The sequence below is a fragment of the Paramacrobiotus metropolitanus genome, unplaced genomic scaffold (assembly GCF_019649055.1).
Source record: "Paramacrobiotus metropolitanus isolate TYO unplaced genomic scaffold, Prichtersi_v1.0 Parri_scaffold0000048, whole genome shotgun sequence".
Classification (NCBI taxonomy): domain Eukaryota; kingdom Metazoa; phylum Tardigrada; class Eutardigrada; order Parachela; family Macrobiotidae; genus Paramacrobiotus; species Paramacrobiotus metropolitanus.
This window is the reverse complement of record NW_026570268.1, coordinates 565,080-589,051: the sequence shown is the minus strand read 5'-3', so window position 1 is coordinate 589,051 and position 23,972 is coordinate 565,080. Positions and strand designations below refer to the sequence as shown.

General features: G+C 45.3%; 2 protein-coding genes across 2 annotated transcripts; one reads left to right on the top strand and one right to left on the bottom strand.

Annotated features, from left to right (window-relative positions):
* Nucleotides 1–55: 55 nt before the first annotated feature.
* LOC129591783 (E3 ubiquitin-protein ligase RNF185-like) lies at nt 56–2,242 on the top strand. The gene is made up of 6 exons (XM_055487591.1): nt 56–448; nt 555–933; nt 994–1,128; nt 1,293–1,368; nt 1,628–1,748; nt 1,815–2,242. Exons 2-6 carry the CDS (start codon nt 566–568, stop codon nt 1,898–1,900), a joined length of 786 nt encoding a protein of 261 aa, XP_055343566.1. The 5' UTR covers nt 56–448; nt 555–565; the 3' UTR covers nt 1,901–2,242.
* LOC129591779 (neurofibromin-like) lies at nt 2,142–23,070 on the bottom strand. The gene is made up of 26 exons (XM_055487584.1): nt 22,804–23,070; nt 22,381–22,737; nt 20,020–20,667; nt 19,336–19,707; nt 18,719–19,062; nt 17,808–18,247; nt 17,595–17,681; nt 17,318–17,394; nt 16,861–17,252; nt 16,208–16,457; nt 14,756–15,136; nt 14,144–14,383; nt 12,747–13,121; nt 12,173–12,433; nt 11,977–12,092; nt 11,137–11,557; nt 10,022–10,561; nt 8,696–9,277; nt 7,199–7,780; nt 6,609–6,936; nt 5,943–6,169; nt 5,622–5,820; nt 4,714–5,132; nt 3,675–4,282; nt 3,226–3,421; nt 2,142–2,845 (listed from the first exon to the last, which is right to left on the bottom strand). Exons 2-26 carry the CDS (start codon nt 22,618–22,620, stop codon nt 2,480–2,482), a joined length of 8,691 nt encoding a protein of 2,896 aa, XP_055343559.1. The 5' UTR covers nt 22,621–22,737; nt 22,804–23,070; the 3' UTR covers nt 2,142–2,479.
* Nucleotides 23,071–23,972: the final 902 nt, after the last annotated feature.

Sequence of the window (23,972 nt, the reverse complement as noted above, 5' to 3'; positions counted from 1 at the left end):
CAACCATACAGACAGCGATACGTGTGTAAAATTATTTTCCTCATACGCAACCTGTATTACTTACGGTTGTTTTGATGGCGACTCAACGAAATCGTTGCATCAGCTGTTTTCTTGTAAGGACGCAGAATTTTCCAGAAATCTGGCAACGCTTCGCTTCGACTGCTTGTGATCTTACGCTGCTGGTGTGGATGTTGCGTAATTCGTTATTTTTACGGAAATCCTGAGTGAAGTAGAAGAAAAGCGGAGATTTGCTGGCTCCTTCGAAGGATTTGTAATGAAGGAGCAGTGAATTCGAACGTGGTCTGTGCTGGTTGTTTTTGTCACCTGTTTTCGCTGGCAATCTCATCCCATCCCGTGGAGGGAGAGAGTTTTTCGTCGGGAGAGAGGATTGGAATTTGATTTACGTTGATCCATCATCCCTCGTTTCCAGATCAGGACTGATAATTATGTGAGTGGAGTTACAGTAGTAAAGGAAATGCCCCTGAGCAAATCACATTGACGGTGCGGATTCGTCGCTATGCAGATTGAAATAAGCCTGTTTATCTGGTGATTAGAGAAGCAGACGATGGATTGGTCACGAGCGCGGGGTGACGAAGGGGCCGCGGGGGGCTCCACGGCGGAGACGGGGGCCTTCAAGGCGGCGGGGAAGGGCTACCGCCTGGGGGCCGCAGCGGCCCGGGAAAATGACGTGACGGCGGATATGCAGGCGCCTGCCAGCGAAGGGGGGCCGACAGGTACGACAGACGGCGCTACGGACGTACGCGACACCGAGGCCGCCCCTTCCCCCGCCTCATCCTCGTCCCAGTCCTCCAGCCGGCCGCAGGCGAGCGGCAGCGGCAGTGCCGCACCGGAGAAGGAGAACATGTTCGAGTGCAACATTTGCTTCGACAGCCCCACCGATCCCGTCGTCAGTCTCTGCGGACACTTGTTCTGGTAAAGCACGACATCACAAAATGATGCAGTAGTTTGGGAGTAATTGTAGTGTTGTGGCAGTTGGGCGTGTCTGCACGGGTGGCTGGAGATGCGGCCGCCGGGCCAGCAGCAGACCTGTCCGGTGTGCAAGGCGGCGGTGGACCGCGATAAGGTGGTGCCGTTGTACGGCCGCAACAGCAAGCAGGAGGATCCCCGGTTAGTAACAATGATCATTCCTTGTATTATTATTATTATTTTTAATAACAGCAGTTGTAATATTAATAAATTAAAATTAATAAACATTAATATTATTAATTAATGATTGTGCTTATCAATATTTTACTAATGATAAGTAGTTTCAATGTGTGCGGTCTTTGTAGAAAGAAGGCCGTCCCGCCGCGGCCCCGCGCGCAACGGACGGAAGCGCCGCCCGGTGGCGGTGGCAACGACTTTTTTGTAAGCTGCGAGCTGGTGCTCTCTTCTGTTGTTATTATTCTTCTCTGTGTCACTCGTATATACGAATTGTATCGTTCAAGGTAAATCCATATAACTACATTTGATCCAGTTAACCGAAAATACTGTGAATTCAAATCAATGAAATGTAATAATAAACATTAACGTTATAAAATGGGAATAAATTTTGTGTATGTAATAATAAACGGATAGTTAGCGTGTATGAAACGGGCAACGTGCATGCTGGGTGTGTTTGGCGCAGCAATTCCCCTTCGGCGGGATGGGCGGCGGCGCCGGCAACGGCGGCTTCCACGTGTCGGTGGGCCTGGGCCTCTTTCCCTTCAGCTTCCTCAGCGCCGCCTTCAACGCCGCCGGACCCAACGGTCAGTGCCGTGACGCAACATTATTTCCTGTCCACTTAATGAATGTTCTTGTCTTTCTGTCCGCAGTGAACGCGCCGGCGCAGAACGGACTGGTCAGTCAGATCTTTTTGTGGCTGGCCGTCATGCTCATCCTCTGGATCATCTTCTACTGAGCCACGCTGACCAGGCAGTCGGTTTTTATCCGTTAATTCCGCGCTCACGCGACTGCACCTCCATACGGCCTCTTTGTTTTATGCATTCTGTTTTAATTTAATTTTTCTCCGATTTTACTGGGTAGCTTTTCTTGGGGATCTTAATAAAAATTAATTTGACCAGACACCGTCATTTCCCAGCGCGACAATTATACGACTACAGAACTGCAGCCTGCTGGATTAATGACGTATTTATTGGTTTAATAAAATAACCAAATTTATTGATATTTATTATTTAATTTATTAACACCCGTATATATTAATATCTAACAAAATAGCCTAATTATCTGGATGATGTTGGCGCATGCTGCAGACAGAATTCGTGTGCCATCCATTAAAACGAAGCACGTATCTGTATATAAAAATAACTACACACATTTTACAATAAAATCTCCATCGTGAAATTACGCATAAATCAACGGATAAAATGCTAAAATCCCGGATCGATAGAAATCTGAATAAAAGCAGCATAAAAATAGCGAATAATCATTTTGTATAATTAACTCGGCGAGATCAAATCAATCTGTACAGCTACACCGTCTACAGTTCGTGGAGTTTGCCGGAGACGGCGGATTTGCTCTTGCGCTTGAAGCTGGAGCTGCGCTTGTGCGGCTGCCCCCCGTGGGCGTTGAGACTGTTCATGTTGTGGGCGTGGCCCTGCTGCAGCATGTGCGGGTAGCGGCGCGCCAGGTCGAAGTCGTTGTGGGACTCCTTGTCGGTGGGGGAGCCGACGGAGAGGCTGGACAGGGAGTTGGAGAGGTTGATGGCCACCGAGGAGCTCAGGCTGCCCGTGCCCGTGTACTCGTCCACGTCCAGCTCGTCGCCGTCGTCCCCGGGTAGGCACGTCTCCACCATCGCCTCCAAGCAGTTGACGAACAGCTCCGCGCTGTCCGCACTCGCCGACGCCTACAAGAACACATTAAACACAAATAACAAAATATTGCTAAATCAATAGTAATTATTTTTTCGGAAATAATAATGCTACTGATTTTGGCTATTTTGTTTAACAGATAAATTTTGATTAAGAAATACAATTTTTTGTCATTTTGTAAATGTTATTTATTTCAGAAAATATAAAAAATATTAGACACGACAGTAAACAGAGAAAAAAGAACAAGCAAAAAATATAAAAAATCAAATGGCAACAAATCAGAAAAGCAGCGAAATATTAAGGATAAATTTCAGGTTAATAAAGATAAAATACAACATTATCAATTATCATATATAAAAGTTACTGAAAAGAATAAACAAATAAATTAATATCAATAATAATCAATTGCGCGTACCCGGTTGAAGGGGCCGGCGAAGCGCCAGAGTCCACCGAAGCCGAGACTCTGCAGCGACTGCGGCGGCGGTTGCTGCAGCGACAGCGCCTCCTCGCACGTGATCATGTTGTGGATGATGCTCTGCACCGCCTCCAGGATGGCCTGATCGTGGCACAACTGCAGCACCGAGTTGATCTTGGCGTCCAGCAGCGAATGACTGCAAACACACCGGCACACTCGTCTCAACAAATTCTCAACAAATTCACAAAAAATCACCCAAAAAATCACCAAAAAACGATAAAAAAAATCCCCAAAAAACCACCCAAAAAACAAAAATCGTCCAAAAAATTACCAAAAAATCACCAAAAAACGATAAAAAAATCCCCAAAAAACCACCCAAAAAAACAAAAATCGCCAAAAAATTGCCAAAAAATCACCAAAAATCACAGATAAAACACAACAGCACTCACATGACCGGAAAGACCTTGGGGAAGACAACGGACGCCTCGGCCAGGTACTGATACAGGATCCGCGCCTCGTTCTCATCCGTCGTGTGCCGGACGATCGTCGCCAAGATACTCAGCGTCAACGCCTGCGTCGGGTAGTCCGTCAGCAACTCCGCGTCCAACAGCACACTGCTGTCGCCCGACACCGAGCCGCGGACGGCGCGGGCGCGCTCCCGCTCCTCGGCGGCGGCCGCCACGATGTGGGCGCTGACGCTCTTCAGCGCGCCGGCCGCGTTGTTCTGCGCCGGCATGCTGCTGCTGCGCTGCGAGCGCAGAAAGATGGGCCGGTGGGCGGGGTTGGAGGGGGACAGGAGGAGGGTGCTGGCGGGGGGCGGGGGCGGTACGGAGACGGTGGAGGGCGTCGTGGGGATGGAGGGCGAGGTGGCCGGGTTGCCCGAGCCCGACACCGACTCCATCTGCTCCAGATCCAGACTCTTCCACGACTTCGGGGTCTCCGCGCCGCCGCCGGACCCGCCCGAGTTGGTGGCGTGCAGCGGGAGGCCCAGGGAGGCGGTGGGACTGGCCAGGAGCGACATGCTGCGTTCTCCGGAAGGACTCAGCGGGTACAGACCCTAAACACCGCAAAAGGTCGTTTCCTACATTCTGTATTTTTTTATATTTCTTTCTCATTCTTTTTTCTTAATTAATTTTAAATTTTTAGATCTATTCACAAGTCGTCTTGAAATTGTTTTAAAATTTCTTACATTTTTCTTAGGTTTGTGGTATAAATTCTCCTCAGAGTTTCCGTGCATTAATCTTAATTTTTTACTAAAATCTGTCTTAAATTTTTTACATTTTTTTCTTAAATTTTTTTTCCACCATTTTTAGGTTCTTCAGCTTCACGTGGATTTTACTTATAATTCTGCTTAGGCTATTTTTAGATTTGGTTTAAATTTAGAAATCACGTTTTCTTCTAAGTTTTTCGTAGACGTTCTCTCCTAGGTTGTCTAGATTTTTCCAATTTCTGACAGATTTTCATATTTCTTTTGCAGAGTAGTTTTACCTGCTGGCCTTGCCCGTCAGCGCCGATATTCAGCCGTCCCGCGCTGAGCACCTCGCAGCTCTTTTGGCGGCGCGTGACGGTGGAGGTGAGCGCACTGTCCTTGTCATCGTAAAACGCACCGCCGTCGTTGTCGATGCTGTCGACGGACTCGGACATCATGATGCTGCTGTTGGCGAGCACCATGTGCTTCAGCCGGCAGCGACTGCGCACCTCCTCCGACACCGGCAGCAGCGCCGCCAGGTAGGGGACGCTCTCGCAGGTCACTTCGAAGCGGTCGCGCTTCTGCGGCTTGCTGACGATGGTCAGCAGCATCGACAGGATGCGCACCGTGCGGTTGATCGACTCCGGCTCCGGGTGGCGGAAGCCCTTCACCAGGTGGCCCACCAGCGCGAAATGGAAGGCGTTCTTGAACGACATGCCTAAGATATTTCAGAAAACTATGTATAAAATAGTCTCATATTCCATTAACAGAAATAATAGAGCTATTACACCACAGCGCATTAGAAAGAAAATAACAAACTGATTAACTTGACTAATTAATACAAAAATTAAACGGAATACGTTTAGTGACCTTTACTAATATAGAGAATTAACCGATTAGCTGGACTAATTAATTCAAAAATTAAACAGAATACCTTTAAGACCTTTACTAATATAGAAAATTAACTGATTCACTTGACTAATAAATACACAAATTAAACAGAATACCTTTAGTGACCTTTACTAATTATAGAAAATTAAATGATTAACTGGACTAATTAATCAAGAATTAAACAAATTCCTTTAGTGACCATTACTAACGCAGAAAATTAACGGTTTAACTTGACTAATTAATACAAAACTTAAGCCAAATACGTTACTAATACGACCGTTACTAATGATAAAAATGAATGAATTTGCCGGCGTACCGACAGCGTGGTCGAGCTGTTTGAAGTACTGCCACTCGAGCGGTTCGCGCGTACTCATCAGCACCTCCTCGATGCCCTGGTACTCGAAGACGCCCTGGTGGTCCAGCGTGTGCAGGTTCTGCTCCAGCAGCGCCAGTCCCGACGAGTACAGCGACACCTCGTCCAGCTGCAGGATGCAGATGGCGATCCAGAACAGCGCCTGTACACAAACAATCAGTGACCTTATTCATCAGCTTTTATTTTATCAGTCGTATTTTTTAGTTCTGCATAGTTTCCTTAAATAGTACATGATCCTGTGGTGATCATTATTCGATTGATCACCTTGTGGATGGGGGATTCGGCGCGCAGGATGGGCTCGAGGCGTGTCAAGCACATGATGAGGGCGTCGATGAGCATGACGTCGGAGAAGGACTCCAGCGCCTTGACGAGGATGCGCAGCAGCTGCTTCACGTCCTGATCCGTCACCTGCTTGCTGATGCACCCGAACACCACCAGCGCGCGCGGCTGCAGCGACGGGTTGTAGCGGATGGCGAAACTCCGCGCCAAACCTGCTCAGAACAAATTTCTTTACGTCGAAATCGTACTTGGTATAAACCGTCAAATTGTTTTTAATTTCACTCATGCTTGGCTTCTCTAACTTTCTTTTAAATCAAATTGGTTTCTCTTTCTCATCGCAAGCAATCGTAGAACAGTGGCCTGAACTCGTCATCTTCCTCGGCGATGATATTATGCGCGCGCGACGTAAATCATTTAATTGCAATAATTGCCATTTTCCTCATTCTATTTTTCTTTTTCTTTACTTTCATGCGGAATATTATCTGTGTTAGTCAGTAACTGTAATTACAGTCTCAGTCGATTCATTCGACGGGTCACCTGTGTTTAGTTGTTACTGGACGAAACTCAATCTCAACTCCAACTTAACAAAATTATTTGTACTTAAGTGAGCAAATCAGCAAATAAAAAAAGGTATATAAAAGGCTAAATTACCGGTCCATCGTTCGAGCCAGTCGCAGGCGGGGATGTCCTGCATGCAGGCCTCGGTGATCTCCAGGAGGGCGTCGGTGATGGCCTCCAGGGAGGACAGACTCAACCGCGAGTGGTCGGACGGCAGGTGCACGTAGGGCGCCAGCGTCCGCTCCCCGGGGCGGTGCGCGAAGCGGAACGCCGTCACCGCCGCCGACTTGACCGCCGTGATGCCGAAGAAGGAGTAGAACTTGGGTAAAGAGAACTCCGTCAGCGCCAGCCGCAGAATCTTCTGCGTCTGCTCCGTGAACACCGGTGTACTGCACGTCAGCAGCGAATGGATAATATTAATCTGCACAACAAACCACAAAATCAATCAACAAATATTTCAACAGCTTGGTTAGATTAAAAAATATTTAAACTCGTGATGAACTAAATAAACCAGCATTTAAATATTAAGTATAAAAAACGCTGACCAAGCAGCACAGAACCCAGAAAATCCATTAAAACAATTTCAAAAATTAGCCAAAAAATTGTTAAACAGCTTGGCGAAATTTTGTAATAATTAAATTAATTATAAATAAAAAACACTATATAAAATTAACAATACTGACCACTAATCCGTGGATGCTGGCCCGCAGCGCAATGGGCCCGGTGGACAGCAGCATGGCCACAAAATGCAGCAAATACGGCAGATTCTTCACCACATCCAGCTGGTTATTAAACGACAGCATCAACAGATACCGCGTCAGAATCCCGATATCCTCGAACATGAGATGCTGCTCCAGCGTCCAGGTGGGCGACACGCACGTCTTATCGATCAGCTTCAACAGGCGCTGGATAATCTTCTTGGCCACCAAGTCCACGTTGGAGGAGGCCAGCGCCACGGCCGTATCGGCCAGGATCTCCGCCGCCGTCGAGCCCAGTCCGCCGGTGACGCTGCGCTTGATGAAACTGTCCAGGATCATGTCCAGCAGGTCGGAGACAGTCCCCAAATTCCCCCAGACTTTGGCGATGATGCTGGGGTACATTTCCTCTTCCTGCAGGGTCAGGGTGATGAGTTTGTCCAGGATTAAGGAGACTTTCTGGCGTTTCTGCTCGTCCGAGTGCTTGCAGAAGCGGGTGAGGTTGCCCAGCCAGGGCGGCACGTACTCCAGCACCAGGTGTTTGATCTCGATGGTCGACGCTTTGAAACCCTACACAATTGTCGTGGTAACATAACGCTCAAAGCAGGAAAATGCAAGTAAACGGTTTACGCTAAAAAAGCCGCTTTGTGATCGACCAAGAAATTGCGACTAATTGTAGAGAAGTGGCTCTCGAGTATATGGAAATCTTCTTTATGTCAAGTCTACAGAAAGCTTCGAATGCTAAGTGAATTTCGGAAATTGCTTTCCCAGAAAGAATTCGATAAAACTTTTTTTAAAAATCGAAACCAAAAACTCGATAGACAACTGCACCAAAGTTACTCTATTGGTTAAAAATCGATACAAAAATTCCTAAGACAAGTGTACAAAATTAGCGTTTTCGCTAAGAGTTAAAAAAAGAAAATCGCTAGAAAAATTCGATAAATAACTGCAGAGCACAACAAGCTTTTTCGTTAAAAAAAATCCGATAAAAATTGCGATACAATTCGACGCACCGTAACGCTTAAAGCAGGGAAACGTAAGTAAACGGGTTACGCTAGAAAAGCCGCTTTTTTATAAACAATTTGTTAAAAATCGACCAAAAATTTGCGAGTAATTGTAGAGAAGTGGCTTTTCAGAGAATAACCACAAAAGCCGCTACAGAGATAAAATCCATAGAAAAATTCGCATGCTAAATGAATTTCGCAACTCGCTTTCCATGAAAAAATTCGGTGAACTTTTTTTAAATAACAGAAACCAAAAACTCGATAAACAACTACACCGAATTCACTCTATGACTATTTGTAAAAAATAAAAAAAATCGAAACAAAAATTCGGAAGACAACCGTAGAGAATTAACGATTTCGCTGGAAGTAATCCATAAAAAAATGGATAGAAAAACGGGATAAATAACTGCGAAGAATTGGCTTTTCGTAAAGAAAAACCATCTGATAAAAATCCATAAAATTCACAGACATCGTCACCGACCTGAATGCACTCCTCCATGAACTCCAGCGTCAAATGCGGCTCCTGCACCGCCAACTTCTCACTAACGCTCTTGATGAAGATCGTATTATTCGCCGGAATACACAGCCCCGCCGTCTCCAGCAGTTGTCCCTCGATCTTCAGATTAAACGTCGCTGTCAACGCGCACAGCAAATTATACGCCGCCGAGCGCAGACTGGGATCGGGCGAGCCCAGATTTAGCAGGGAGATGTTGAGGAGCGTGCCGGGCACGGCCTTGGGGCGGATCTTGGAGTGGACGTTGATGACGTTGTCGGGCTGGGAGAGCTCCCAGCGCGTGCGGATGTGGATGATGGCCTGCACGATCTCGTCGCAGTTGTCGTGGATGAAGGAGAGCGGGCCCTGTTCGTGTAATGACAGCGTGAACTGGTTGTCGTCCACCAGGATCACCTCCTCGATCTCCCCGGCGTAGTACACGTCGTTGAGGAGGACGGGATGTCCGAGAACCTTGGTGCGCTCGGCGGAGGTTATTTGAATCGCGCCGGTGCCGAGTTTGATGGACACCTTGGTGTCCTTGTGTGACAGCTTCAGGGCGCCGTGGAAAACCTGTTACACAAATTCTTTAAGGTCACAAACCACCGAATAAATGTATAATCGCAGCGTTTAAATTAGAAGAGCGCTACAAAATCGATTTCAAAACTTCAACTTTTATTTTCAAAACTTGAAATAACAATTTTAAAAGCATCCAAAATGAGACGAGATGCAGTTTCTGGTACTATTTCATATCAAGAAATTGCGATTAACTGTAGAGGAATGGCTAAGCAGGCAAATCTTTGATGAAAAGTCCATATAAATATATTCGAAAGCTAACAATAAGCGAATTTCAGAATCTGCTTTACTCTGAAAGAATTCGATAAAAAATTTTTTTAATAAATCTCAACGGAAAATTCAATAAACAATGTGACTATTGATAAAACAATTTAAAAACGATACAAAAATTCGGAAGATTAGTGTGCAGAATTATTAATTTATACCATTTTATAACCAAAAGCGGACTTCGAGTTACTGGCATAATTTGAAATTAAACTGTATTAAAATTATCAATTAAATGTTATCAGGAGGAGAATTCGAGATACAATAAAATGCCGATCGAATCGAATAATTACTGAACATAAGGATATATCTGGAATCTGAATCAACAGCTATTAATACTACATTTCACTTCTTAGTGTAATAAATGCAAAAGTGCCTGGGAAATAAATCTGAAAAATGCATTTTATAAATTTCAAATTAATCTTATTTAAAAAATCAAGCACAACTGTTCCAATTTTAACCCTCCTCGTAGCTGACCTTCAAGTCCTCCTCCAGGGCGGTGGTGGTGGACGGCAGCCTGGCGCCCCCCTCCAGGAGCTCGTTCAGTCGCCCGATGGACTCGACGAAGCAGAGTCGGCGCGATCCCTTCAGCGCCGAGAGGAAGGACTCGTGGAACTTGAAGTACTCCTTGACCCAGGTGCTGCAGTTGTAGATGTAGATGGCGCTGATGTTCTCGTAGACCTCCAGCGGGAGGACGGCCGACCACTTGGTCAGCACTTCGGTGCGGAAGCGGTTCTCGGCGCAGGTGTGCGTGAAGTCGATGACCAGCTCGAAGCGCTGGTGCTGGAAGGGCTTCAGCGTCAGCAGGACGTGGTAGATGAGCATGTCGGCGTGGTGCTCGTTCATCTTGTATTTGCGCGCGATGTAGTAGAACACCGGGTTGCCGTTGATGGACTTGCCCGACTGGTAGAAGATGTTCATGGCTTTCAGGGATTTGAATTCGTCCTTCTCGTGGATGTGCTGCTTGCTCATGATCTCCTCGAAGCGGTTGTATGAAAGGTCACCGTGCACCGACCACTACAATCACACACCGCTTGTGAGAAAAATTTGCAGAAAACTTCACATCAACTGCCGCCAAGGAAATTGATAGAAGGGAGTAAAGAAAGATAGATGTGAGCTTTTTCAAAAATGATAATATTATTTTATATACAGTGTGTCTGTGTAGAACGTGTAGAGAAGTGGCTTTTGTATATAACGAAACGTTTCAGAGGAAAACTCCCAGTGCCAATATATTCTATAAAATAGTGTAAAGAAGTGGCTTTCTTGAAAAAACTTTTTTTTACGTGAAAAAACTCACACTGCACCGGCCACTACAAACACACACCGATTGTAAGAAAAAATATATAAAACAAAAATCACACCAACTTCCGCCAAGAAAATTACAAAGAAAAGAGTAAAGAAATCCAATTTTTTAAAAATAATAATAACTGTTCAAAAGTTTATTTATATATAGGGTACAGAACGTGTAGAGAAGTGGCTTTGAGTGTATGACAAGGAATTAGCGTTAACATATTATACAGAAAAGTGTAGAGAAGTGGCTCTCTTGAGAAACTATTTTTTCCATTTTTCTGCCAGTTCTCAGCCTCACTCACCTGTGATTCCATGGATTTGTGTTCGGGCGGGCCGAGATGCGCCAACAGCGTGGCCAGCTTATCGAACGGCCGTCGTCCGGCCTTGTGATCGCGATTGGTGCCGAGGTGCTCGCCGATCTTCTCCTGGTTGTAGTACAGCAGACGGTGCAGCGCCAGCACGTTGACGTCGTTCAAATACGACGAGGCTAGCGGCGCGGCGTGCGCCTCGGGCTGCGGCGGTCCGTCGGCGGTGATCTGCGTGAAGAAGCGCCGGCACTCTTCGAAGTTGGCGCGCAGGAAGTCGTTGAGCGGGCGCATGTGCTGCTCCTTGGAGAAGAGCACGTGACTGGCCACGTTCTGCAGGATCTTCGACACGTACATTAGGCCGCGCTTCACGTGCGGTGGAGGCTGCGTTTCCAGGATCCCGTTCTCCACCGGCGACCTGTCACCAACGTTTTTATTACTTATTTTATCCTCTACGAATTTTTTACTATTTAATAAAAGCTTTTATTATTTACAAAAATTACTGATTGATTTTTAAACTGATTTTAAAGTATTCGAAAATAAACCGGCAATAATAACAATTTATTATAACATTATATCAAAATTTTATTATCTTTCCATTTAACACTAACATTCCTTTCCCTTTTTATTAATTATCTTTCCATTTCCAGTGTTTCTGTTATAAATGTTTTCTAATCTTTTCCGATACTAAGTTTGTACTTGTTCCGTAATACTTATTAAAGGTCACCACATTTAACACTAAAGAATAACGATTTTCAGGTGGTTTTCGTTCAATTTTATTTGGTTATTTTATCGATATTTTTTAATAATTCATCCGATTGTTTAAGCAGTACGTACACGATGACCGGGTTGATGAAGCGCAGGAAGATCACTGTCCCGACGGCGTTGATGCTGGCCGGCGGCGGGAAGCGTTGCGCGATGACATTGTACAGGCAGGTGCAAAGACAGCGTAGCTGCAACCAATTAATAACAAGAAAATTAATCAAATGAATTCCATAATAGGCTGTGTCAGCGACAAAGGCAGGATGCTAACCTGCAGCGGGAATTTGTCGATGGAGGAGGTGATGGAGTCGAAGATGCGCTGCGTGACGATCTCCAGGTTGCGTTTGTGGGCGGCCAGCAGCGCGTTGATGTCGCCGTCCAGCCGGTTGGGGTCGATCTCGTAGCTCTGCTCGGCGTGGTTCATCATGGCCTCCACGTGCGGCTTCACCACGGCCGTGATGTAGTTGGCGCCGAAGATGCGGAAGCAGCAGGCCATCACTTTGCTGGCCAGCGTCGTGCCGCGGAAGATCGTCTACAATTTGTATTTATTTTTTAAATTTATTTCATACAGGTTTTTTTTAAATTTTCCATAGTATTTAACACTGCTTCTCTTACGATTCGATTGGGTATTTCATTTATTCAGATTTAATTTGCACCTTATTTATGTTTCCAAATTTCCAAAGTGTACTTTGTTGAGTTATATTTTGTTTCGAATTTTGTCCTTATTTACTGATTTATTCACACAAGGATGATTTATTCATTTTAGTATTAAATTTATTTGGATATTTTTACTCTAATTTTTTAACGCCAATTTATTTACGGTTTATTTTATACGTCGGGACAACCTGCATGCAGTCGGCCAGCTCGACTTCCTTGACGAACAAGTTCCACAGCAGTTCATACAGCAGATGTTTGGCCTCGAAGATGGCGACGAAGACGCGCGAGACGTCGTCCAGCTGTCCCGAGGGCACGACGTTGGCGAGGGCGTTGGCGATGGGCAGTTCGCCCTTGTCGTCGATCATGGTCAGCAGTTCCACCAGGCGCTCGAAGCGGTCGGCGGCGATGTTCTCGGCCAGCGTGTCGAACTCGGTGCCCTGCTGCAGGATCTTGGTCAGCACCTCCAGGAAGGCCACGCGCGTCTGCAGGTCGTTGTGGTAGCCCAGACTGATCGAGTGCACCAGGCCGCTCTCCACGTTGGCGCTCAGCAAGTTAGACATGGCCTACACACATTCAATTGCAAATACAAATTAAAAAGTCATCAATAAAATTGCAAATAATTCATAACTAAGTCGTAACAAAACTAAGCAAAACTGCAATTTAAAGTGCAATCAAAATTGTTTATAAACTGCAAAATAAACTTCCATCTGATAAAGCTGCTATCAGCTCTGCGCTTTACCAGGAGACCGAAGTTAATAAACCGTAAATAAATAACACATTAATTAAACAGCAATTTCATTTGATATAACATTATCCCTCAAACTCAAAATTAACTTTTTGTCAAGATCAACAAACCGAAACTTTGTAAAAACTGCTATAATGCATTAGTTGGAGTTGTACCGTTGCGGGCGGTTTTTTTACCAATGAATAAATACATTCAATCAACTTTCTGCAACAGATTTCCCTAGTGTAGGATCAATTGCAGTCGAATCATACTAGGTATATTTATTTAATTTCACTAATTCCTGGCTTTGATTTCCTTGTAGAATTACTCCGTCATATTTCTTGTCCCCTATCACATGCTATCGTAGAACAGTGGCATGCACTAGCCAACAACAGAAAACCCAGCAGCCTTTTGTTAAACATTGTGGGCTCGCGCCCTAATTAAAAAAAATGCAATAATTGCCATTTGCCTGATGATTTGTTATTTTTTTTTTACTTTCATGACAAGCGTACACTCAACACCCCAAAAACAAGCAAAAAAGAATAGGAAAACCCATGGCAGTTATTACACTTGTTAAGTCGCGATCGCAAAACCTGTGCCTAAACCTAAACACCGCTGTTCTACGATTCTACATCTGTATCGCCGATGCAATGAGGAAGGAGTTGGTAACAAATAATTAAAATAAAAATAAAAACAGCAATTTTAATTTGCATCAAAGAAAAAAATCAGCAAATATAAATGAGGCTAAAACTGCAATACAACTATAATTGAAAATGAGAACACAATTCGAAACATAAACAATTATTTTTCAAAATAAAGTCAATAATTTAGGTAATTATAAACAGCAAATGCAGCGTGTACCTGGATGGTGGCGGAGCGCAGCACGTCGATGGTCTGCACCTCGTCGTCCTTGCCCTTCTCGTCGCCGGCGTGGCCGCACTCGTTCAGCAGGTTCATGAAGAGCGTGAAGTACTTGAGGAACAACTGCGACTTGGCCTCCACGATGTCGCCGCGGTCGTTCTCCTCCGGCTGCAACGGCAGCTCCGTCAGCAGCGCCGCGATGGCCTTCACCGCCGCGCAGTCCAATTCCCGCACCGCTTCCTACACAAACACATTTAATACACATTTATTTTATTACAATATTACCTAACTTTTATTTTAAAATTACAAATAAAATTAATCTGAATTTAATAACTATTTAACTGATGTTTTTTCAATGTTTAAATTCTGATCATTTTAAGTAGTGTAAACCTGTGCTAGCCCATCTGATCTGTAAGCTGACTGGTGTCGAATAAAAATTCAATTCACTGATCATAACATTAACTGCATTTTTTCTAAATGTGGTGCTTCTATAAATGTAGTACTTATTTAATTTAACATACTGAATATTCTGTTAAATAGCCTGAATATACTGTTAAATTTATATAAAATTAACAATAACTGAAATTAACAAAATATCATCGGAATTCTTACGCGGTTTTCATTGGTCACCACTGCCGTGGAGGTGACGTTGGCGGCCGCGGTAGCCGCCGCCGCGGCGGCCGTAATCTGGTGGGAATTGCCGAGGACCCAGTCGGATAAGTACTCGACCAGTTTGTTGCGGAACTTCATCTCCTGGCGGAAGGCCAGATCGTCGCGGCGGTGCATGAGCGTCTCCACCAGCTGGCAGAATTTCTGCTTGATGTGCAGGGCGTGCTGGCTGCTGTCCAGGTGGCGGCAGTAGCGCACGATGCCCAGGATCATGTTCTCGATGCTGGTGCAGGCGCCCACATCCTCCGCCGGCTTCTCCGTCTTGTTGCACAGAATGTTGCGGATCACGAAGACAATGTGCTCCACAAACTGCGTGTTCAGCTCCTGCAACGCGAGACGTTGACGATTTCCCGCAATATTACTTTTTAACACTATTTTTCTTACGATTCCAAATGAAATTCCAAGTTTCTTAGGTTATACATGCCCAAGTACATGTTTTTTTTGTTACTTATTTATTACTGTTTCATTTACCATTCCAAATTCCAAAGTTTATTGCTTTATGTTTCTTTTATCTGTATTGTCTCACTGACTGATCATTTCACCATATGCATATGCTAAAGGTCACCAGCGACGCCAATTAATTTTTAATTGCTGGGAACGGCGCTTTTCAATCTATTTTAAATTCTACTTATTATTTAACAAGTGTTGACCGTCGTCAAAAGCATGAGAAAATTCTAACCAAGTACGTGACAATTTCAAAAGATTTAGACACTCTCGCTGAAAAATCATGTCTCGTATATAAAAGAAAAGTAAAGGTGACATTGAAGGAAAGCCGAACCCTGTTCTACACAGAAATCGGCAATCAGTTAATGGCACTCAGCTCGACGAAAGCCGCGTCATTCCCGTCAGCCAGAAAAAGGTCTTGAATGATACAGCACGTACTGCTCGACCTTTGCCGCACTCAGCATTCAATAATTCACCGCTGCTTGTTTTTCACAAAAGGGAGCATGTTGACTGCCGCGCAGTCCGCAGCGGTTACCTGATAGCCAGATTAATTATTCCCGACGCATTAGCCGCACGAGCAATCATATTAACGACACAACGTAAACGATAAGCAAACCAAACTGCGTCGCAAATCCCGTGCAAGCCTGCCGCTCTCGACTGCGCAACGACGCTAATCAGTTAACCCCGATTTAATCCGCTCCACTGACTCGGTTACACGCGCAACAACACCGCAATTGCTTACAAAAATACAGAATAATTCTAAATTAATTATGAAAAAATTGCTGCACTGGTTTCAAAATTTTTCGTGATGTTTGACTGTTTTGTTTAACGCTTACTGTTCTCCTAAAGTGCGAGTAAGGACCGAATTATCATTGTCACGGCAGAAAAATTATGAAAGGTCATCAAACACAAAACAAAAATAAATTCAACTATAATAATCAACAAACGTACCGAAATGACGACCTGGCCGGAGTTGGAGTCGAAGAACTTCTCGACGATGGTGCGGATCTGCTCGAAGAGGATCGGGTAGAGCTGCGGATTCAGCTCATGTCCCAACAATTCCTTCACATGCTTCTGGATCTTCGGGCCGAAGCGCTCGTTGTTGCAGACCAGGAGACTGAGCATATACCGGCAGAACTGTGTCACCGGGCAGTACTGCAGATCCTGGTTGCTGTTCTGCGCCGAGATGATGCTCACCTTCCTGCCCAACCCAAAATCACATTCATCGGACGGAATATAGCCGTACTCGTAGTGATTAGTACGTACTTTGATCTCTTTACTCGTACGTGCTATTATTCCTTTTACGTTCTGCAATGTTCTCTTTTGTTTTGGGTTTAATTTGGCTCTCTACACGGATATAAGTGTGTTCAGTTTTCTCATTCTGAGTTTTCCAGTCTTCAGAGTTCGAAATTAAATTTATCGTCGGAGATGCAGTTTCTCGTTCGCGTAGATTCTTAGGCTTAGCTATGCCACATTGAAATATCAGCTCATTCTCTGTCGCTGAGTAAGGTTTTTGGATAGATTATTGCGGTAATTATTCCTATCGTACTGATCTCTCCGTCACATCCACACAAAACACGGAGACTGCGAAAGAGTTCGCCTACCGGGAGTCGGAAGGGAGGTTGACGGCGGAGAGCGGCCGTGGCTGGGCCTTCTTCTGGACACTGACCCCGCCCAGGGCGCAGAGAAAGCCGGTCATGTTCAGCCACTCGGAGAAGACGTCGTCCAGCTCGTGCTCGGGGGAGGAACTGCTGGTGGAGTAGGAGGTGCGCCGTTTGCTGGGGCGCTCGCCGATCTTGGGGAAACTGGAGAGGAACTTACGCGATTCATCCCAGCACAGATGCGTCTCGTCCCAGGCCTGCGCCACGCCGGGGGTGTTCTTGTCGATGCGCCGCAGTAAGCCCATGATGCGCTTTTGGAGTTGAGCGCGGCCGGTGGTTAATGCAGTGGCCGCCGCGGTTAATTCGTTGTAGATGTGGTAGTTCGGTAGCAGTGACTAATAGACAATTCGCGTCACTCACAAAATCATAACCAAATGCAACTCATAATAAATCTCCTTACCAGTACGGCAAATTCGTCAGTGGCGCGGATTTCCACTTCCTCGCATAAATGTTGAAAACATGACATGGCCGTCAGCACTGCGAACCAGCGCAAAGGTCACTGATCAACTCTTTTTACATCTTATATACATTAAAAAACATATTCAGTTAAAAATTAAATTAATTCGTTTTACAGCTTAGACACAGTGTACAGAGTATATTAAAATGAAATAATATGCAACAAATAAGGACAATACATCTGATAATTTATTCAGTATTTGAGGAAAATAATATTGTACCGGCTTCGATGTCGATGCTCCATAGATACATGAAGAGGACCACCTCCAGTTTGATCTGCGCCTGTCGTGCAATGGCAATGTTGCTCCCTGAGAGGACAACCAATTAATAAGTAAAAGCTGTGTGCATCAAAAATAATTAATATGGTCGACATCCTCTACTTTATTATTTCCCTGTCTCGTTTATATTTCATTATTTTTCTGGCGTTATATTACCCATATTGGCGTTGTCCTTGTAGCGCGCCAGGAAGACATTCCTGCACTTGAGGATCTCCCGCAGCCACTTCAGAACCTCGTTGTAATTAGCGATCTGGTGCTGGATGAGTTTCTGCGAGATGGAGAAGAGCACGGAGGACGAGGTGTCCCAGAACATGGGCAGCGGGGCCTCGCTGTTCCACAGCAGGATGTTGCCGGGCTGGTGCAGCACCAGCAGCGCCTCCATGGCCTGCTCGGCCAGGTCGGCGATGAAGTTCTGGTGCACCACGGAGACCAGTCCGTTGATCAGCATCTCCGTGTTCTGCTTGGAGGCGTTGTATAAAAACAGCAGCGGATCCGTGCTGATCAGCCGGACAATGTGCACCAGCAGGTACTTGTAACTGGTCACCTCCTCCGAGGTCTTCTCGCGGAATTTCAGCTGCGTGCTCACTTTTTCCTTCCTGTCAACGCCACGTTTATTAACCTATTTTCCTTTAAAAATTATGTTCCAGTTTGTATTCCTTAAAAATTATTTTCCTTTCCAATTTATATTTTCCGACAACCTCCAAGCTGAACATTTCAAACGAAGGAAATTCCGGGACTTCCGGTGCTTGCGACAATTTTAACCGCTCGGTGCGGCATCGTAATGCCAATTATTTTGAAATTATTCTGGAATTAATCTGAAATTATTCGGAAATATTCTGAAATTATTCTGAAAATTTCGGGGAATTCCAACTATTTTCCCTTTTCATTTCCATTACAAAAAATTACTGTACTTCCTCTGCACTACGTCATTAAGAAAATTAAGACTAAGTTATAAAAACCATGTTAAGTTGTGAATGCGTCGTTTGGAAGCGGACCAACCAATTTGTTTTCACGACGCAATAGAAAACTGCGACGTAAATTGCGCGAGTGTCAAAATATTGACTTACAAGGACAGGTTCTGTGAGAAGCGGATCTGCTGGCCGACGCCGAAGCCCTGTCCCTGGCAGACGTAGGTCAGCGTGTCGATGAAGAGGACGCGGAGATCGGCGACCTTGTTGTAGAGGATGTCGATGGAGGGCCAGAAGGGGAGGCGCGGCTGCGTGGCGATGCGGTGCAGCGCGTTGACGAGGACAAAGTGGTAGACGGGCGACGCCGACAGGTTCAGGCAGACCTTCAGCACGTCCAGGTTGTGCGGGTTGATGTGGAAGAAGGCCACGAAGCAGTCGATCATCAGGTCCACGTCGTAGTTGGCGCCGCGCGAGAACGGCTTGTTCGGGTTGAAGATTAGACCCTGCAAAAAGGGTTAATACATGCATCACCGGAAGAATTCGTGTAAATATTTTAAATTAATCAAAAAATAAAAAAAAAACATTCCAGAAACCACCAAAATAATTTTTTTAAAATTAGTGTAAATATTTTAAGATTTAAAATACCCCGAAAACCAGAAAAATTATTTTTTAAAATCATTGTAAGTATTTTAAATCAAAAAAACAAAATGAAAAATATTCCAGAAATCAGAAAAATGTATTCTGCAGATTCTTATAAACACTTCGGATAGGTTTACCTTGAGATCGTTGATGACGGTCTGGACGAGGACGAAGACGACGTTGGTGCTGTCGCGGTTGCTGATGTAGGTGGAGGCCTTGCAGAGCTTGACGCAGGCCACGCCGGCGCCCTCCGTCAGCTGCTTGGAGGCACCGTGGCCCACCAGCGACTTGCGCAGGTGGTCCAGGAAGTGCTTCTTCTTCAGGTGCTTAGGCGTGCAGGGGGCGCCGTTGTCGGCGTTGACCACCTCCTCCAGCGCCATGGGCGACAGGATCAGCAGCATGATCTGCAGCGGCCAGGCCAGGATCTTGCGCTGCGACTTGCCCTCGGTGAAGTAGTCCAGCAGGTCGAACAGCTTCTCGCACGCTTCCGCCAGATCCTCATCTGCCACCTGCAACAACCATTCACCATCAAAAAATTCTGGACAAAGCGCTAACAAAAAAATTCAAATATTTTAAAAGCAGAAAGCAGAAAAAGAATTTATTAAAAAATTAAATCCAGCAAAACTGTCGTTAGTTCTTACAGATACATAATACTACTCATAAGGGCATGGAGCATAAAAAAACGAAAATTTTTAAATACTCCAAATCAAGTAGAAAAATGTTAAATTATTTTGGAAACCAGATAACCAAAGAAAAAAGTTTTCAAATTAAACCAGGAAAATATTCTAAATTCTTTTAAAGGTAAAAATTATAAAGGTGACCTTTTGCTGGCTCATGAACTCCTCCGGATAGGTGTCCATAAAATTCCAGATGGCCTTCTCCACGTAGGCAATCAGGGAAATGTGTACATTCTTCTTCAGTTGCCGGAATTTCCCGATGATCTCGTTCAGTACTTTCGCCAGATTGGCGCGATCCACGTTGATGTGCTGGATCAACTCCACATCGCCCAGATCGACGCACTCATCCGGGCAGATGGCCAACGCCGCCAACCGCGTGCTGATCCGCGAGAAGATGGAGTTGAAATTGTTCAGACTGAGCGCGAAGAGCACCTTGGAGGCGGAGAGTTTCAGCTGCAGGAGGAGCGGGTTGTCGGTGGTGAGGTTGAGGAACTGGCAGATCTCCGGCAGCAGAAGATTGACGTACTTCTGCTCCTCGACGCGCGGCGTGTCCTTGGGCTGGCCGTTGACCAGGCACTGCTCCAGGGTGTCCAGGATGATCAGCTGCGACTCGATCTGCGAGCGCTCGGCCTCCTCGCCGAAGATGCGCGTGCTGGCCACGTTCTGCAGCATCTTCGTCAGGCCCTGGATGACCAGGGAGAATTTGCAGCGGGAGATGTTGATCAGGTACTCCTTCTGCTGCTCCAGCGTGGTGCGGGTGGTGATCGTCTGCATGCCCGTCTTCACCGGCAACTGCAATCACCGGTGCTCCATTAACATTAATTTATTTAAATTTTTATGAAGACTATATTTTTTCCGGCATTTGAAGTTTTGAATGGCATATGAATATGTAGCGATGTTTTGAATATGCAGTGATGTTAATATATGTACTTTTCTATTCGAAAATTATTTACTTAACAAAAACTGCTGATGTAAAATGCTTGCCATCACGTGAAATCAACGCTAAAAGACACTCGCGGTCACCGTATTACTCTGATTTCAACCACTTCGCCTATTGGACATTTCAAAGAACGCTTAATTTTTATACCTGGTACGAGTAGATTTCGCGTTTCGGCAATGTGTCTCTTATGATCCGATTATTTCATTTTTATTATTTTGGCAGTTTGCCAAGTTTGATACCATTGCTATTACTCTACTCCGCAATAGTACTCCTGTTATGTTTTCTGTTTTTGTTAGCTTTCAATAATTAAACTGTCTGCTGCAATCACAATACTGCATTATCGATTAATAATAATCAATCGTGTCAATAAAAATAACTACAAATCGAAATATTACTTAGTAGCTATAGTTTACTTATCATAGTACATAATTATACGAGTTTGTGTAGCATGTGTGGGCTCTGTGATCTTCTGGATTTTCGTCAGTCTGGTTTGTCTTGTTTCCAGAGTTTGGTAGATTTGCTTGTGTGCGGAATTTATTTTGAAACAATCATGTAATCTTGTGAATCACCCATTAAAAATTATACGAGTACATACTAGTTATTTTCATATATGTGATTTTATCTATTTCTCGATATATTTTTTTATAGGAAAATTGCCCGTTAAATCCGCACCGGAAACAACCTATTTACGGCGATAGCACGGCTTCAGCAGGGAGCTGCCTGGGGGGATGACATTGAAAATAATTTGATTAGCTAATCTGTGCTGATGGTGCGGCGCTGCTGATGACTGCTGTATCCTCTCGTTCCGTGGGAGGCCTGCAGGCAGGAAAGCAATTAGCTAATCCGCCGGTTAACCTTCCTGCCTTGTGATCTAACCGACCACACCGGTCTTCCCTTGGAGCGCCGCGGGAATTCATCCGACGGACGGGAGAGAGCGCGGGTAATCAGGTAAGCGAGGGAGGGGATCATCATGACAATGCGCGCGCGGGCCGGAATCACATCCGCGGATCGGATGGGATCGGGGCATGCGTGGCCAAGAGGACTAATTAATCAATAAGTGAGCACGCGCGCCCCGGCCCTACCTACTGCTCACTCCTCAGGTTGCAGTTTCCCATCAACAATCCGGATCATACGACCACGGATCATACCAGCCTATCTAAGAATTCTGGATGCTCCTGCGATAATTAAAATATAATCAATTTCATTAATGTAAACCGGCGCAGGCGTTACTGGTACATGCGCTGCTGATGCCCAACAAAAAATGTATTAAATTTTCGTACGCAAACGTATTAATTTTACAGCTAGCGCGATGTGAAACAGAAGCAAGGAATGGGCCACTGCACTACGTTTGTCGCCATTGGCTAAAAATTGGATTCGGACTGCAGCGACTTTCGCTCTGCCGCCATCCACCCGGCGATTACGATAATTCTTGATTAACCATGCAAAATTCTTATTTATCCTTTTTAAAAACGTGTAAAACAGAATAAAATATTGGCATACACAGCGGCGTGGCGCGCCGTAGCATTTCTGATGTATTTATTTCTGCGTAAGATTAAGAAACATACCTGCTCCTCAAAGCGGTTGATGAGCGACTGCACCCACACCTCCGGCTTCTGCGATCCCACCGTGGTCACCTTGGGGAAGGTGGCGGAGGACAGGTGGCGCGTCGTCCCCGCGGGGGCCAGCATCCCCAACCCCCCCTGCAGGGGGGCCACCGCGCCCCCCGCCCCGCCCGATCCCGACTGCGCGGGGGTACTGCCCCCGGGCATCGAGCCCCCCGCGGGGGGCGCCCCCACCGGCAGCATGGGGGCGCTACTCGCAGCACGCCCCAACGGGGGCGGTCATGTCAACAAACAAATCACAGGCAATCCGGGGAAATCTGAAACGTCGCGTTTCAGGACACCAGCATCACGAGGATACGTCTACAACACACGAGATTGTTGTCCCTGCCATATGTTGGCACAACACTGTGTGCATTACAAACGTACCAGAGTCAGAGCGTTGCTCCAGCATCCACGGAAAACGGGGGCTAATCATTCAGGATGGCGCAACCTGATAATTAATCAGCAGCCAGTGACAATGCCGCGCTACCGACGGCGCTGGATAATCGGATCACACGGTGCTATGGACGACCTGCGTTGAATGGAGGGGGAAAACAACAAAATGATTACACTAGTGCTCTCTAATTTTCCGATGAATGAATGCGTGAAAAACGCCAAATGCCAGTTGCCAGCATTCAAATATTTCAAGAGCGGAAGAGACAGCATACGCACAGCACAGGCTGGCGGAGGCGCAGCTTGATTCATTCATACAAATCCATACAGACGCGGGCCAGTGCGGCGCAGCGTACGTCACGACGTACGTACGCCGCTCATTGATGCACTGCACCCGACTGCACCGCGTTGTACGTACCGGTGCACACATCGCACGGTGAGAAAAAAGGAGTGCCACTGGCACACGGCCAAGCCTGTTATCGTGTTTCCCAGTCCCAGCCCGGAAGACCGCCTTCCGCTGTGCATACGCCAGACTCAGTGTGACGGAATTATTGTGAGTTTTGACATGGATCGATCAACTTCTCCCGTTTACCAGCATTCAGCAGTTTGTTTCCCACCTATAAACCAGGCGGAGCTGGAGCAGCACGTTGGTATCGCGCATACTGACGGCATACATACAATGTCATGTATACGGCATGCATAACTAGAAGTCTAGAATGGGTACATGAAATTTTATATAGATTGTAAATGTATTAATTTTATATATAAGCGTAGATATGAATCGTAACATATATCTTATACATTTTACAATAGAATATAGATATCTACACGATATATGCATTGAATATAGGGCACATTAACATATGCATTTTACGATAGAATAGGCTTTACTGATAGAACAGGTACCTAGATAATTTTATATCTATAGGATATAAACATTTTTATAAAGTACTTTTTCCGGTATCGGGTACTATAAAAGCCCAATAACTTTTACAAACGGCAAGTACTATGTATGTACGTACAGGCTTACCGTTAGGCAATAGCTAATAGTTTATTGTTAATAATAGATTAACCATAACTGTTAACAATAATTTCATCGAGTACATACATAGTACTTATCGTTAGTACTACTGACATTGCCGTAACGTTTGACAAAAGTATGA

Excerpts from the sequence above, each read along its gene's own strand:
- LOC129591783 (XM_055487591.1), top strand. The coding sequence starts at position 566 with ATGGATTGGTCACGAGCGCGGGGTGACGAAGGGGCCGCGGGGGGCTCC. Across the intron at positions 934-993 it reads CTCTGCGGACACTTGTTCTG|TTGGGCGTGTCTGCACGGGT; the intron begins GTAAAGCACGAC and ends GTGTTGTGGCAG. Across the intron at positions 1,749-1,814 it reads CAACGCCGCCGGACCCAACG|TGAACGCGCCGGCGCAGAAC; the intron begins GTCAGTGCCGTG and ends TTCTGTCCGCAG.
- LOC129591779 (XM_055487584.1), bottom strand. The coding sequence starts at position 22,620 with ATGCTGCCGGTGGGGGCGCCCCCCGCGGGGGGCTCGATGCCCGGGGGC. Across the intron at positions 5,133-5,621 it reads ACAGCTCGACCACGCTGTCG|GCATGTCGTTCAAGAACGCC; the intron begins GTACGCCGGCAA and ends GAAATATCTTAG. Across the intron at positions 4,283-4,713 it reads CTGACGGGCAAGGCCAGCAG|GGTCTGTACCCGCTGAGTCC; the intron begins GTAAAACTACTC and ends TGCGGTGTTTAG.